General features: G+C 47.8%; 1 protein-coding gene across 1 annotated transcript in view; it reads left to right on the forward strand.

Moving 5' to 3' along the window:
• The first annotated feature begins 612 nt into the window (after nt 1-612).
• LOC125722275 (NACHT, LRR and PYD domains-containing protein 3-like) overlaps nt 613-13,148 on the forward strand; it is a 43,602-nt gene continuing 31,066 nt past the window's right edge. The window contains exons 1-3 of the mRNA XM_048998475.1: nt 613-810; nt 3,553-3,654; nt 10,943-11,056. Of these exons, the coding sequence (XP_048854432.1) occupies nt 3,593-3,654; nt 10,943-11,056 (176 nt within the window). The 5' untranslated portion in view covers nt 613-810; nt 3,553-3,592. The remainder of the gene's footprint in view (nt 811-3,552; nt 3,655-10,942; nt 11,057-13,148) is intronic.

Consider the following 13,148-nt stretch of genomic DNA (forward strand, 5'->3'; position numbering starts at 1 on the left):
GAAAATTTTGATTGGGTGGCCATCAGGGGCCAGTTATATTTATGGGGGCGGCTGCACCTCACCGTGTCTGTTCTGTGCTTCCGCTTTGAAAATAAAATACAGTTTTTTTTTTTATTATTTTGATGTGGGGTGGTGGCCTCTTAAATCCGCCCCTGTTTAACACACATACTGGGATATAACAGCAGAATTAGACGCTTATTATAATTCGATACACTGTAAGTGATTGCATGGAGTAAATGAGTTCGTCTTAAATACAATGTTACCTAAACATGGAGCGCGGGACACTATGGGAATAAACTAGACAGTATTTCGAAACTTTACGGTAAGGAGCCCTAAAGTCCCATAGGGTGACTTTTCCACACAAGTTACGCCTATTTACCTTCCTGGAATAAGATCATTTGTTATAAATTTGTATGCATCTCTAAGGACTTCAGATACACACAGACACCATATAATTGGCAGAATTCATCTAATCGAGTCTTATTTTCACATTGGAATGTAATGCAATGAAATTCTTGCTTCTCTTGTATGGGGCACCAAGTGTGAAGTGCTCATTTTCATGCACAAAATACATTCTGTGCCACAAAAGCATTATTTAATGACGTGACCATGCAATGCCTTGCTGTGACTATTCTCAGGTAAATTCCACCAAACCTGTTATACCTGAAATACCTGTTCCTGGAATGTACCTGAGAACTTGTGGCTCATCAGAAGCCAAGTAAGACAGAAACCTATCGGATAGTAGCTCTCTGGGACTGGAGCTGGAGACCTTTAGAGTAGCTGGTTTGTGTGAGGTGTGTGACTCAACAGGTCAGTGCCTGTGACCGAAAGATCGCCGTTTTAAATCCCAGGTTGGGCTCTGTATTTAATCAGTCATTTACGTAGTAGCAGGTCAGTACCTGTGACCGAAAGATCGCCGTTTTAAATCCCAGGTTGGGCTCTGTATTTAATCAGTCATTTACGTAGTAGCAGGTCAGTACCTGTGACCGAAAGATCGCCGTTTTAAATCCCAGGTTGGGCTCTGTATTTAATCAGTCATTTACGTAGTAGCAGGTCAGTACCTGTGACCGTAAGATCGCCGTTTTAAATCCCAGGTGGGTCTCTGTATTTAATCAGTCATTTACGTAGTAGCAGGTCAGTACCTGTGACCGAAAGATCGCCGTTTTAAATCCCAGGCTGGGCTCTGTATTTAATCAGCCATTTACGTAGTAGCAGGTCAGTACCTGTGACCGAAAGATCGCCGTTTTAAATCCCAGGCTGGGCTCTGTATTTAATCAGTCATTTACGTAGTAGCAGGTCAGTACCTGTGACCGAAAGATCGCCGTTTTAAATCCCAGGCTGGGCTCTGTATTTAATCAGCCATTTACGTAGTAGCAGGTCAGTACCTGTGACCGAAAGATCGCCGTTTTAAATCCCAGGCTGGGCTCTGTATTTAATCTGTCATTTACGGAGTAGCAGGTCAGTACCTGTGACCGAAAGATCGCCGTTTTAAATCCCAGGTTGGGCTCTGTATTTAATCAGTAATTTATGTAGTAGCAGGTCAGTACCTGTGACCGAAAGATCGCCGTTTTAAATCCCAGGCTGGGCTCTGTATTTAATCAGTCATTTACGGAGTAGCAGGTCAGTACCTGTGACCGAAAGATCGCCGTTTTAAATCCCAGGCTGGGCTCTGTATTTAATCAGTAATTTACGTAGTAGCAGGTCAGTACCTGTGACCGAAAGATCGCCGTTTTAAATCCCAGGCTGGGCTCTGTATTTAATCAGTCATTTACGGAGTAGCAGGTCAGTACCTGTGACCGAAAGATCGCCGTTTTAAATCCCAGGTTGGGCTCTGTATTTAATCAGTCATTTACGCAGTAGCAGGTCAGTACCTGTGACCGAAAGATCGCCGTTTTAAATCCCAGGTTGGGCTCTGTATTTAATCAGTCATTTACGCAGTAGCAGGTCAGTACCTGTGACCGAAAGATCGCCGTTTTAAATCCCAGGCTGGGCTCTGTATTTAATCAGTCAATTTCGTAGTAGCAGGTCAGTACCTGTGACCGAAAGATCGCCGTTTTAAATCCCAGGCTGGGCTCTGTATTTAATCAGTCATTTACGCAGTAGCAGGTCAGTACCTGTGACCGAAAGATCGCCGTTTTAAATCCCAGGCTGGGCTCTGTATTTAATCAGTCATTTACGTAGTAGCAGGTCAGTGCCTGTGACCGAAAGATCGCCGTTTTAAATCCCAGGCTGGGCTCTGTATTTAATCAGTCATTTACGTAGTAGCAGGTCAGATAACTAGATGCTACGGAGCCTGTAGGGGGCACGAACAGTGAGGAAAAGTAAACCATGCTTGATTTAGTATTTCCTGGGCATGATAAATTAAATTGAGTGTATGATGTAGTACATCGTGTGCATGAAAAACAAACCCTGTCTGTGACCGTCTGTGGCACAGGGTTTGTGGCACAGGGTCTGTGGTACAGGGCTCCGTAAGATGCTGTCGGAATGAGTTTGCATGTGTGTGAATACTAGGGTTTTGCAGTAATAAATTTATTTGCTCAAATCTCTGTAATAAAGCATAATATATGTTATATTCAAACCTGAAAATGCTCTTTCATATCTGACAATGTGCCGTGGGCGTTGTTAGGTCCGATCACTCAGGCATATAGTATTTTAAGCTGAACACAGAGTATTTTAGCCTCAATGTCGATATTCCTTCAAAAACAAAAACACTCAAGCCCCAGTAAACTTGACTTAGCCCCTGATTTTTTCAGTAGCTAGAAACTCCCCTGCAAGTAGCCACACAAAGCTGCATTCAGCTCCATGGTGGAAAGATGGGGTTATAGTCAATAAAACCTATATTTTGTGCATGTTAATTAACTACCTGTACATACTACTGAGCCAATATCTGTATAATTACATTCTTGTATTTTCTTACATTTAATATATTTGAAATGCAACAAACGAAGAACTGAGGAGGCGTACTAAGTAGGTCTGCTCTCTTCGGTATGTATTTTCAAATATGTCTTTTCTTACATATTTGAAAGTCCAAACAGTCAATCAAAATTTGTAAAAAAATAAAAAATAATTAAAAAAAAATCCCGCCCGCCCGACCCACCCCCTCCAAAAAAAAGGACGAGAACCAAGGACGAGGTTATGGTCAAGCAAACCTATATTTTGTGCATGATAATTAACTACCTGTACATACTACTGAGCCAATATCTGTATAATAATGCATAATCAATCCATACCATCCATCCATTTTCCAACCCGCTTATCCTACTGGGTCGTGGGGGGGTCCGGAGCCTATCCTGGAAGCAATGGGCACGAAGCAGGGAACAACCCAGGATGGGGGGCCAGCCCGTCGCAGATAATGCATAATATGTCTCCCATTTCATCTTTGTCTTATTCTACTAGACCTGCCACATGTACACATAACGTTTCAGACAATTCTGTAGCAGAAATGAGGCGGGAAATACACTATTGTCATTCCAACAGCGTCTAGTTCAATGTAAAAGTGTTGATTATTGTATATTGTATTTTTATGTGTTTATTTACCTTTCATGTTCACAGAGACCTCGGCAAGAATCATCTGCTCTGGATCAGCAACAAAATGGAGGAACCTGCTTCGGAAATGAGCCCCTCTGTGGAGCGTAAAACAAAGGGGACTGAGAGGTAACAGTGTTACAGCCGACTAGCATGCATGTCTCTCTGGGTCTGCAGTCAGGCCATAGTCTCCCTTTCCTCCAAAATCAGCCAGTTCTTTTATTTTAGAGGCAACCATCACATCATCCCTCCTACCCAAAACAACCACATATTGTAAGGTGGTAGAGAACAAATAGCGCGTCAACGCGAATTCATTATAACGTGACTAACTTTTTTGATGCCATTAACGCGTGTCAGATGGCAGCTCGGGAAAAATAATGAAGAGAGAAAAAGGTATTTTGAATGGCAGGTTCAGCTTCAAAACTATGTCAGATGGGTCCATCGACAAGACCAAAGTTATTTGCAGTCACTGTAGATGTGAAATGAGTTACCACCAAAGTACATCTGGTCTTAAATACCATACCAGGTTGCGGCTCTTCTCAGAATGATAGACACATTCGCATTTTCATGTCTTATCATATTATGATAATACTTTCATAATTATAAATAATTTATTTATGGGTTAATGTTATTTTTTATTTAGGTATTTATTTAGCTATATATGAGTGAGACACTCTGTCGCGCGCTTCTGTGACGTCTTAACTGCCTAATTCATCTTCCTCAAAGTCATTCTCTACGAGAGTATGTCTCTGGTCAAATGATGTGGTTTCCGGAGTTTTCCTCAGTGTCCAAGATTGGATGTAGGCTTATTAAGTTTATTGGGATTCCTAATTCTTCCTAATAATATACTTTTTGTAGTAAATCGCATTCGGAGTGCTGAGGACATTTTGCATTGTTCAGTCAGCACAGTTATAAGTAGGGAAGTGGAGAGTGAAAGGCAGACAACTGCAGAGCCAAACCAACTTGGCTGAGGGTTAATCTTTGGTCAGACATTTAGGATAAAATGGCTTTTCGCTTTAAAAAGGCTGCTATCTCTGATCTATACTTAGTTATATGACTAAGTAATATGTAATATTTACTAGGTCAATGTGCCGATCTGTTGTTGGGTTTTTCTTAAGTGATGAAGTGTCTCTGATGACCTTTGGCCAATTTTGTTGTTGCTTATTGTTGGTAATTGATTTCCAATAATACATGCATACATTTGCATAACGCAATCATGCCTTACCAACTATAATATTGATAAGAATATTAACACCTGAAAAAATCCCTTTACGGTAAATGTTAAATAAATTCATGATTTAATTTGTGATTAATTTGTGATTAATTTGTGATTATCTATGGACAGTTGTGCAATTAATCACGATTAAATATTGTAATCTATTGATAGCCCTAAAATATACAAACAAAAAAACTGGAAAAAAGCAACAGCAGCCAAGTCTAGTAACAGAGGCTGTAATTGTCACATCTGTGTTCTGGGCGAGTGAGCAAGGAGTCAGGATTAGGCAGCAGAGGTGCAGGAAACGGGGTTTATTCAGGACAAACAGGCAGACAAAATAAAACATGGTGAAGACTTCAATGACGGAACTGGGGATACAGACTCTGACGTGAACTTATACACAGGACAAGTCGAAATAACAGGAGACAACTGATAACAATTAGGAATTCACACGAGGTTAATGAGGGGGCGTGGCACATGAGAGGATCGAACGAGCAGGTCATGACAGAACCCCCCCCAAGTGACGGACGAGACGGGGCCAGGGATACGGGACCTGGAAAACAAAAGCAAAACTATCAACGAGACACTGGAAACAGGACGGACACAAAGAACAGACACAACGGCAGAAGTCAGGATAATACCTGACACAAGCGCACGATAAAAGGACACACCAGGGAAACACTGACCAGAGGAACCCAGGGACCAAGGGGGAACACCGGAGACACAAGAGGATGAGGAACAGACACAGGAGGCACAAAACAAGGAGGCAGGACGGCAGAGGATGGGGGAAAATGGGGAGTCCAAGGGAACAGCAGCGGGCGAGGGTTTGTAGCCGAAGGGGCCGCAGGCGACCATAAGGCCGGAGCCGAAGGGGACCCTGCAAGGGGAGAGGAGATAGGCGAAGGGACAGGCGGAAAGGTGAGGAGGAAGTCAGAGTGGGGCACCAGGGGAGGCGAGGAGGGAGATAGAGGGGACCACGGGGCAGGCAAGGAGGCGAAGGCGCCATCCACCAACGAGCTGGAGTGGTGGGAACCACAGGCGACCGAGGAGTCGATGCAGGGGAACCCACCGGCGACCAACAAGGTTCGAAGGCGGAACCAAAGGCTGCCGACAAGTCTTTGGAGGGAGACCCGCAGGCGACCGCTAAACAGGAACCAGAGCACCCGTTGACGCCGCCTGAGCCCCAGACAAGACGAGTGAGGGCGAGTCAGGGGCAGGGTGGGCGTGTCCTCTTCCCTTTCGGGACACTGAAAGATGGAGAACTGGCCGGGATCCACCGCGCTGGGGTGATGGTGAAGGAGTCGTTCCCCTGGAGGGGTCCATTGGGGCCATCAAGAAAATCCCCAAGCAGTTCCATTCGAGCTCCTCCTCTCCAGCCATCAAGGAAGAAGGAGCGATGGTCAGGCAGCCTGGGACCTCTTTGGGGACAGGGACTGGAGTCCTAGGAGCTGGTGGTGCCGGAGCTGGGTCAGGAACTGGGGAGACTGGAGCAGGAGGTACAATGGGTGGATCAGGCACGAGTGGAGCAAGGACGTCAGCTACTGGGGCCGGAGCCTCTATGGGAGGCGTGTCAGCAGGCGGGCCGGAGCCTCTGTGGGAGGCGTGTCAGCCGGCGGGGCCGGAGCCTCTGTGGGAGGCGTGTCAGCCGGAGGGGCCGGAGCCTCTGTGGGAGGCGTGTCAGCCGGAGGGGCCGGAGCCTCTGTGGGAGGCGTGTCAGCAGGTGGGCTGGAGCCTCTGTGGGCGGCGTGTCAGCCGGAGGGGCCGGAGCCTCTGTGGGAGGCGTGTCAGCAGGCGGGGCCGGAGCCTCTGTGGGAGGCGTGTCAGTAGGCGGGGCCGGAGCCTCTGTGGGAGGCGTGTCAGCCGGAGGGGCCGGAGCCTCTGTGGGAGGCGTGTCAGCCGGAGGGGCCGGAGCCTCTGTGGGAGGCGTGTCAGCAGGTGGGCTGGAGCCTCTGTGGGCGGCGTGTCAGCCGGAGGGGCCGGAGCCTCTGTGGGAGGCGTGTCAGCAGGCGGGGCCGGAGCCTCTGTGGGAGGCGTGTCAGTAGGCGGGGCCGGAGCCTCTGTGGGAGGCGTATCAGCTGCCGGGGCCGGAGCTTCGGTGGGAGGCGTGTCAGCCAGCGAGGCCGGAGCCTCTGTGGGCGGGGCATCAGCTGCTGGGACTGGAGCCTCTGTGGGCAGGTCAGGCAGGCTAGGAACCGCGGGGGGCAGAACGTCGGCCACCAGGACTGGAACTCCGTCGGATGGCGCAGCATGGGCCTCTGAGAGTACCGTTGCAGCAGCTGTGACTGGAACTCCGTTGGGGCGGCGCTTAAGCTGCCGGGGTTGGAGCCTCACTGGGTGGTGTGTTAGCCGCCAGGCCTAGCAGGTCAGGAACTTTAGAAACTGGTAGGACAGGCAGGTCAGGAACGGATTGAACAGGCAAGTCACACAGAAAATTTGCCAGTGTTAAATTGACACTCTATGGTGTCAATTGAACACTATAAGAGCTAATAAAACTTAACACTATACAACAACACTCATTCCACTCTGTAAAATGTTAAATATAACACTGATTTGGTGAGAATGATATAAACACCATGCAGTGAAAATTAAACACTGGAAAACTTGTTGTGCTGGGACATCAACTATTGCCTCCAGAGTTGGCACCGTAAGAGTAGGTGCTGCCCCTTTTAGAGCCATCGGGACATGCAGGATAGTATCCCATACTGCCCCGGCCCCCTAATTAGCCAGGCCTGCCTCCCGGAAGTGGTAAGCTGCTACACGCGGCAGCTCTGAGGGCGATGCAGGCTTTGGGCACCTGCAGGATAGTATCCCATACTGCCCTGGCCCCCTAATTAGCCAGGCCTGCCTCCCGGAAGTGGTTAGCTGCTAGCGGCGGCAGCTCCGTGAGGGCGATGCAGGCCTTGGGCACCTGCAGGATAGTATCCCATACTGCCCTGGCCCCCTAATTAGCCAGACGTACCTCCCGGAAGTGGTAAGCTGCTAGCGGCGGCAGCTCTGTGAGGGCGATGCAGGCTTTGGGCACCTGCAGGATAGTATCCCATACTGCCCTGGCCCCCTAATTAGCCAGACGTACCTCCCGGAAGTGGTAAGCTGCTAGCGGCGGCAGCTCCGTGAGGGCGATGCAGGCCTTGGGCACCTGCAGGATAGTATCCCATACTGCCCTGGCCCCCTAATTAGCCAGACGTACCTCCCGGAAGTGGTAAGCTGCTAGCGGCGGCAGCTCTGTGAGGGCGATGCAGGCTTTGGGCACCTGCAGGATAGTATCCCATACTGCCCCGGCCCCCTAATTAGCCAGGCCTGCCTCCCGGAAGTGGTAAGCTGCTAGCGGCGGCAGCTCCGTGAGGGCGATGCAGGCCTTGGGCCCCTGCAGGATAGTATCCCATACTGCCCTGGCCCCCTAATTAACCAGGCCTGCCTCCCGGAAGTGGTAAGCTGCTAGCGGCAGCAGCTCTGTGAGGGTGATGTGGGCCTTGGGCACCTGCAGGATAGTATCCCATACTGCCCTGGCCCCCTAATTAGCCAGGCCTGCCTCCCGGAAGTGGTAAGCTGCTAGCGGCGACAGCTCTGTAAGGACAATGTGGGCTTTGGGCACCTGCAGGATAGTATCCCATACTGCCCTGGCCCCCTAATTAGCCAGGCCTGCCTCCCGGAAGTGGTAAGCTGCTAGCGGCGGCAGCTCTGTGAGGGCGATGTAGGCTTTGGGCACCTGCAGGATAGTATCCCATACTGCCCTGGCCCCCTAATTAGCCAGGCCTGCCTCCCGGAAGTGGTAAGCTGCTAGCGGCGGCAGCTCTGTGAGGGCGATGCAGGCCTTGGGCACCTGCAGGATAGTATCCCATACTGCCCTGGCCCCCTAATTAGCCAGGCCTGCCTCCCGGAAGTGGTAAGCTGCTAGCGGCGACAGCTCTGTAAGGACAATGTGGGCTTTGGGCACCTGCAGGATAGTATCCCATACTGCCCTGGCCCCCTAATTAGCCAGGCCTGCCTCCCGGAAGTGGTAAGCTGCTAGCGGCAGCAGCTCTGTGAGGGTGATGTGGGCCTTGGGCACCTGCAGGATAGTATCCCATACTGCCCTGGCCCCCTAATTAACCAGGCCTGCCCCCCGGAAGTGGTAAGCTGCTAGCGGCAGCAGCTCTGTGAGGCGATGCAGGCTTTGGGCACCTGCAGGATAGTACCCCATACTGCCCTGGCCCCCTAATTAGCCAGGCCTGCCCCCCGGAAGTGGTAAGCTGCTAGCGGCGGCAGCTCTGTGAGGGCGATGCAGGCTTTGGGCACCTGCAGGATAGTATCCCATACTGCCCTGGCCCCCTAATTAGCCAGGCCTGCCTCCCAGAAGTGGTAAGCTGCTAGCGGCGGCAGCTCTGAGGGCGATGCGGGTCTTGGGCACCTGCAGGAGCGCAGCGACGGTGATGTCCGGGGTGAACCCTGCCGGGTTCCGGATTGGGACTGATTTCCTGTGAGCCGGAATTGGAAGTGAAAATTTTAATTCTCAGTATAAAGCTTAAAAAATCAGGCTGACCTGCACAGTGCTGGGTATCCATTACTAAAGACGGGACAATAAATCCTCTTCTTCTGAGGGGGAGGTGTTTCTGTTTTAGTTGTTAGATGTTCATTATAGTTGTTTACGTGTGACAGTTACACATGGTCCTGACATATCTGTATAATTAATATTACACCCATAAACTGTCCTTGGAGGCTGATTTTAGTTGTACCAGTTTGATTTTATAAATCTCTATGTGCTTTGGACTCTTAATTATAAATGTTGCAAGGCTAATAAATAAAATATTGTATCAGTTGCGTGATGAAGAGATAATGACAGTGGTAGTTCTACACGGAGGGCCAGGTTAGTGCCAGTTCTACACGGAGGGCCAGGTTAGTGCCAGTTCTACACGGAGCACCAGGTTAGTGCCAGTTCTACACGGAGGGCCAGGTTAGTGCCAGTTCTACACGGAGGGCCAGGTTAGTGCCAGTTCTACACGGAGGGCCAGGTCAGTGCCAGTTCTACACGGAGGGCCAGGTTAGTGCCAGTTCTACACGGAGGGCCAGGTTAATGCCAGTTCTACACGGAGGGCCAGGTTAGTGCCAGTTCTACACGGAGGGCCAGGTTAGTGCCAGTTCTACACGGAGCGCCAGGTTAGTGCCAGTTCTACACGGAGGGCCAGGTTAGTGCCAGTTCTACACGGAGGGCCAGGTTAGTGCCAGTTCTACACGGAGGGCCAGGTTAGTGCCAGTTCTACACGGAGCGCCAGGTTAGTGCCAGTTCTACACGGAGCGCCAGGTTAGTGCCAGTTCTACACGGAGGGCCAGGTTTGTGCCAGTTCTACACGGAGGGCCAGGTTAGTGCCAGTTCTACACGGAGGGCCAGGTTAGTGCCAGTTCTACACGGAGGGCCAGGTTAATGCCAGTTCTACACGGAGGGCCAGATTAGTGCCAGTTCTACACGGAGGGCCAGGTTAGTGCCAGTTCTTCACGGAGGGCCAGGTTAGTGCCAGCTGTCCTGTTGGGGCGACAGATGCATTTGACCATAATGTCCTGCAGTATTTACTTACACTAGATTACCAGCATTTAGAAGCAAAAGACGATCTCAATAACCGAGGTTATTTATGCAGTGCTTTGCAGTCACATTGTACGTTGTTAATAAATATGTAACTCATTCTGATTTCTTAGACTGTTTTGCTTCAATGAACTTGAATATTTTGTCTGTTTTTAACTTTGCTTTTCACCACCAGAAGCGTCTCGCCCCCCCCAGCATACCCACGTTAGGAGGCCATCAAAAAAATGTGCTTACATTTGTGTTCTGCCTGTTCCCAGCACACAGAGGTTTTGCTTACATATAATATGTCTCCCATTCCAGCTTGGTCTTATTCTGCTAGACCTGCCACATGTACACATAAAGTTTCAGACAATTCTATGGCAGAAATGAGGCAGGAAATACATTGTTGTCATTCCAACAGCATCTAGTTCAGTGTAAAAGTGTTGTTTGCTGTAACAGTGATAACCAAACCTTTCATATAGGAAACTTATTTTTAGGTCACATAGTTTATTTCACATGAAATCTAACTGTAAAGAAGCCTGTTTGCATGAAGAGCTTCATGGCAGGTTAAGCTGAAGACTGATCAACTGAAGATTTAATGTGATGCTGCTCACAGTATATGAATCATATTTATACCATGAGGGTTTGTTTCCTCTCGCTGCCCACAGTGTCCTGATGGAGAGAGCAGACTCCCCTGTACCCAGCTGTGTTTCCATGAAGAGTGACAGGTCAATGCCCCCCCCACTCAACTTCAGAGAGGGACCTTTACCTTCAGATCAAAGGTAAAAGTGCATTTAAACAAACACTGTTTAAAACACCCAGACTCTCACTTAAAAGGCACAGAGGCACATTCAAGCTGTGATAAAAATAATTTTAACTTTTACAAATCCTATCATCTTTGAGAATGCAAGCTTAGTCTGTATTCTATACAGTATATAAAGTACATCAGAGGTAAAAGGAAGAGGATTACTGTTAAGATTGACTTCCTGTGAGCCAGGATCGGAAGTTCAATAATTAAAAATTGGATTAAAAATTTAAATTCTCACTATAAAGCTTAAAAAATCATGCTGACCTGCACACTGCTGGATTTCCATTAAGAAAGACTGGACAATAAATCATCTTCTTCTGGGGGGGAGGGGTGTTTCTGTTTTAGTTGTTAGATGTTCAGTATAGTTGTTTACGTGTGACAGTTACACATGGTCCTGACATATCTGTATAATTAATATTACACTCATTAATCATTGGAGACTGATTTCAGTTGTGCCAGTTGATTTTTATAGTACAGTATTTCCTTCTCATTTAGATGTGATTACTACAGTTAGTCAATATGCTGGGCAAACTCAAACATGCTGTTTTAATCAGTTACCTGAGTTTTTAATTGGAATATTTTTACATTGAATCCATAATTGAACTATGGACAGAAGATAAACACTATTGTCTCCTTTCCACCAACGTGGTGCCGGTTCCGGACTTTTTACTGATCCAGAATTGGTTCCGAATTTGGACCCGTAATATCAGTGAAAGTGGGGCAGACTATCATGTCCAAACCTGCAGCCTTCCCAGAACATTCAGCCCATAACTGGTATAGTTTTGTCTAACATCAGCAGAGCCGGAGTTGTGCACAACAGCAGCAGTGATACATGCTGTCAGCTTATTATTTGTTTATCAGCATTACATGTGATAAACAAAAGATCGATCTGCTGGCCAGATTTAATAACAAATTTAAAAAATTTTCAGGTCTAATACATAAAATATTGTGCTGCTTGACTGGCGAAGAGATAATGACAGTGGCAGTTCTAGACCGGGGGCCAGACTAGTGCCAGCTGTTCTGTTGGGGCGACAGATGTATTTGACCATAATGTCCTGCAGTATTTACTTACAATAGATTACCAGCATTTAGAAGAAAAAGATGATCTCAATAACCGAGGTTATTTATGCAGTGCTTTGCAGTCACATTTTACGTTGTTTATAAATATGTAACTCGTTCTGATTTCTTAATTAGACTGTCTTTCTTCAATGAACTTGATTATTTTTTCATTACTTTGCTTTTCACCACCTGAAGCGTCTCGCCCCCCCCAGCATACCCACGTTAAGAGGCCATCAAAAAATGTGCTTACATGTGTGTTCTGCCTGTTCCCAGCACACAGAGGTTTAGCCTACATATTTAAAGGTAAATAATAATAATAACAATAATAATAATACAGAATAAAACAGAAACTCCTGGACACACTGGCAGGTTCTCATAAAGCACCAAGCCAGAACCAGCCCAGCACTGGTCTCAGCATCGACTCCCTGTTGGTGGAAATGAGACATATTTAGCACCTTTTTAAGGTCTATTGTTATTGCTCTGATACTCAAGGCTGCTGTGTACCTCAGTGTCAAAATGTGTTTGTGAAAATACTGATGTTGAGCTTCCTGTCAAAGACCATCATAAATTCTTAGGCTGTTTACAGAGTTTAACTAGGGATAGTGAATCAAATGCTGTTAGTTAGCTCTGCTAATTAAGCTGAAATCTGTTTCAAAATTAAGTTAAACTGTCTAAATGTCACTTGGTCAAAAGGGCTGAATAGTAAACTGTCTGTCCTGCCTGCTGTGTGTCCCTCCATGATGGAGCAGGATGTGTCACGCCCAGCTCGTCCGATCCTCATGTGTGCCACGCCCCCTGATTATCCACGTGTGCTTTCCCGATCGTGCCCAGCTGTGTCTGATTATTTTCAACCAGTTCTGTCTTTTTAAGTCCACGTCTTGCCTGATGCCTTTGTCTGTCATTGATGTTAGTCTGCGTGTGATGTTTCCCAATCCCCATAACCCAAATAAATCCCTGTTTTCCCTGCTTATGCCTGATCGCCTGCTTCTCTGCCCGTCGTCCTGTCC

The sequence above is a fragment of the Brienomyrus brachyistius genome, unplaced genomic scaffold (genome assembly GCF_023856365.1).
Source record: "Brienomyrus brachyistius isolate T26 unplaced genomic scaffold, BBRACH_0.4 scaffold37, whole genome shotgun sequence".
NCBI classification, from domain to species: Eukaryota; Metazoa; Chordata; class Actinopteri; order Osteoglossiformes; family Mormyridae; genus Brienomyrus; species Brienomyrus brachyistius.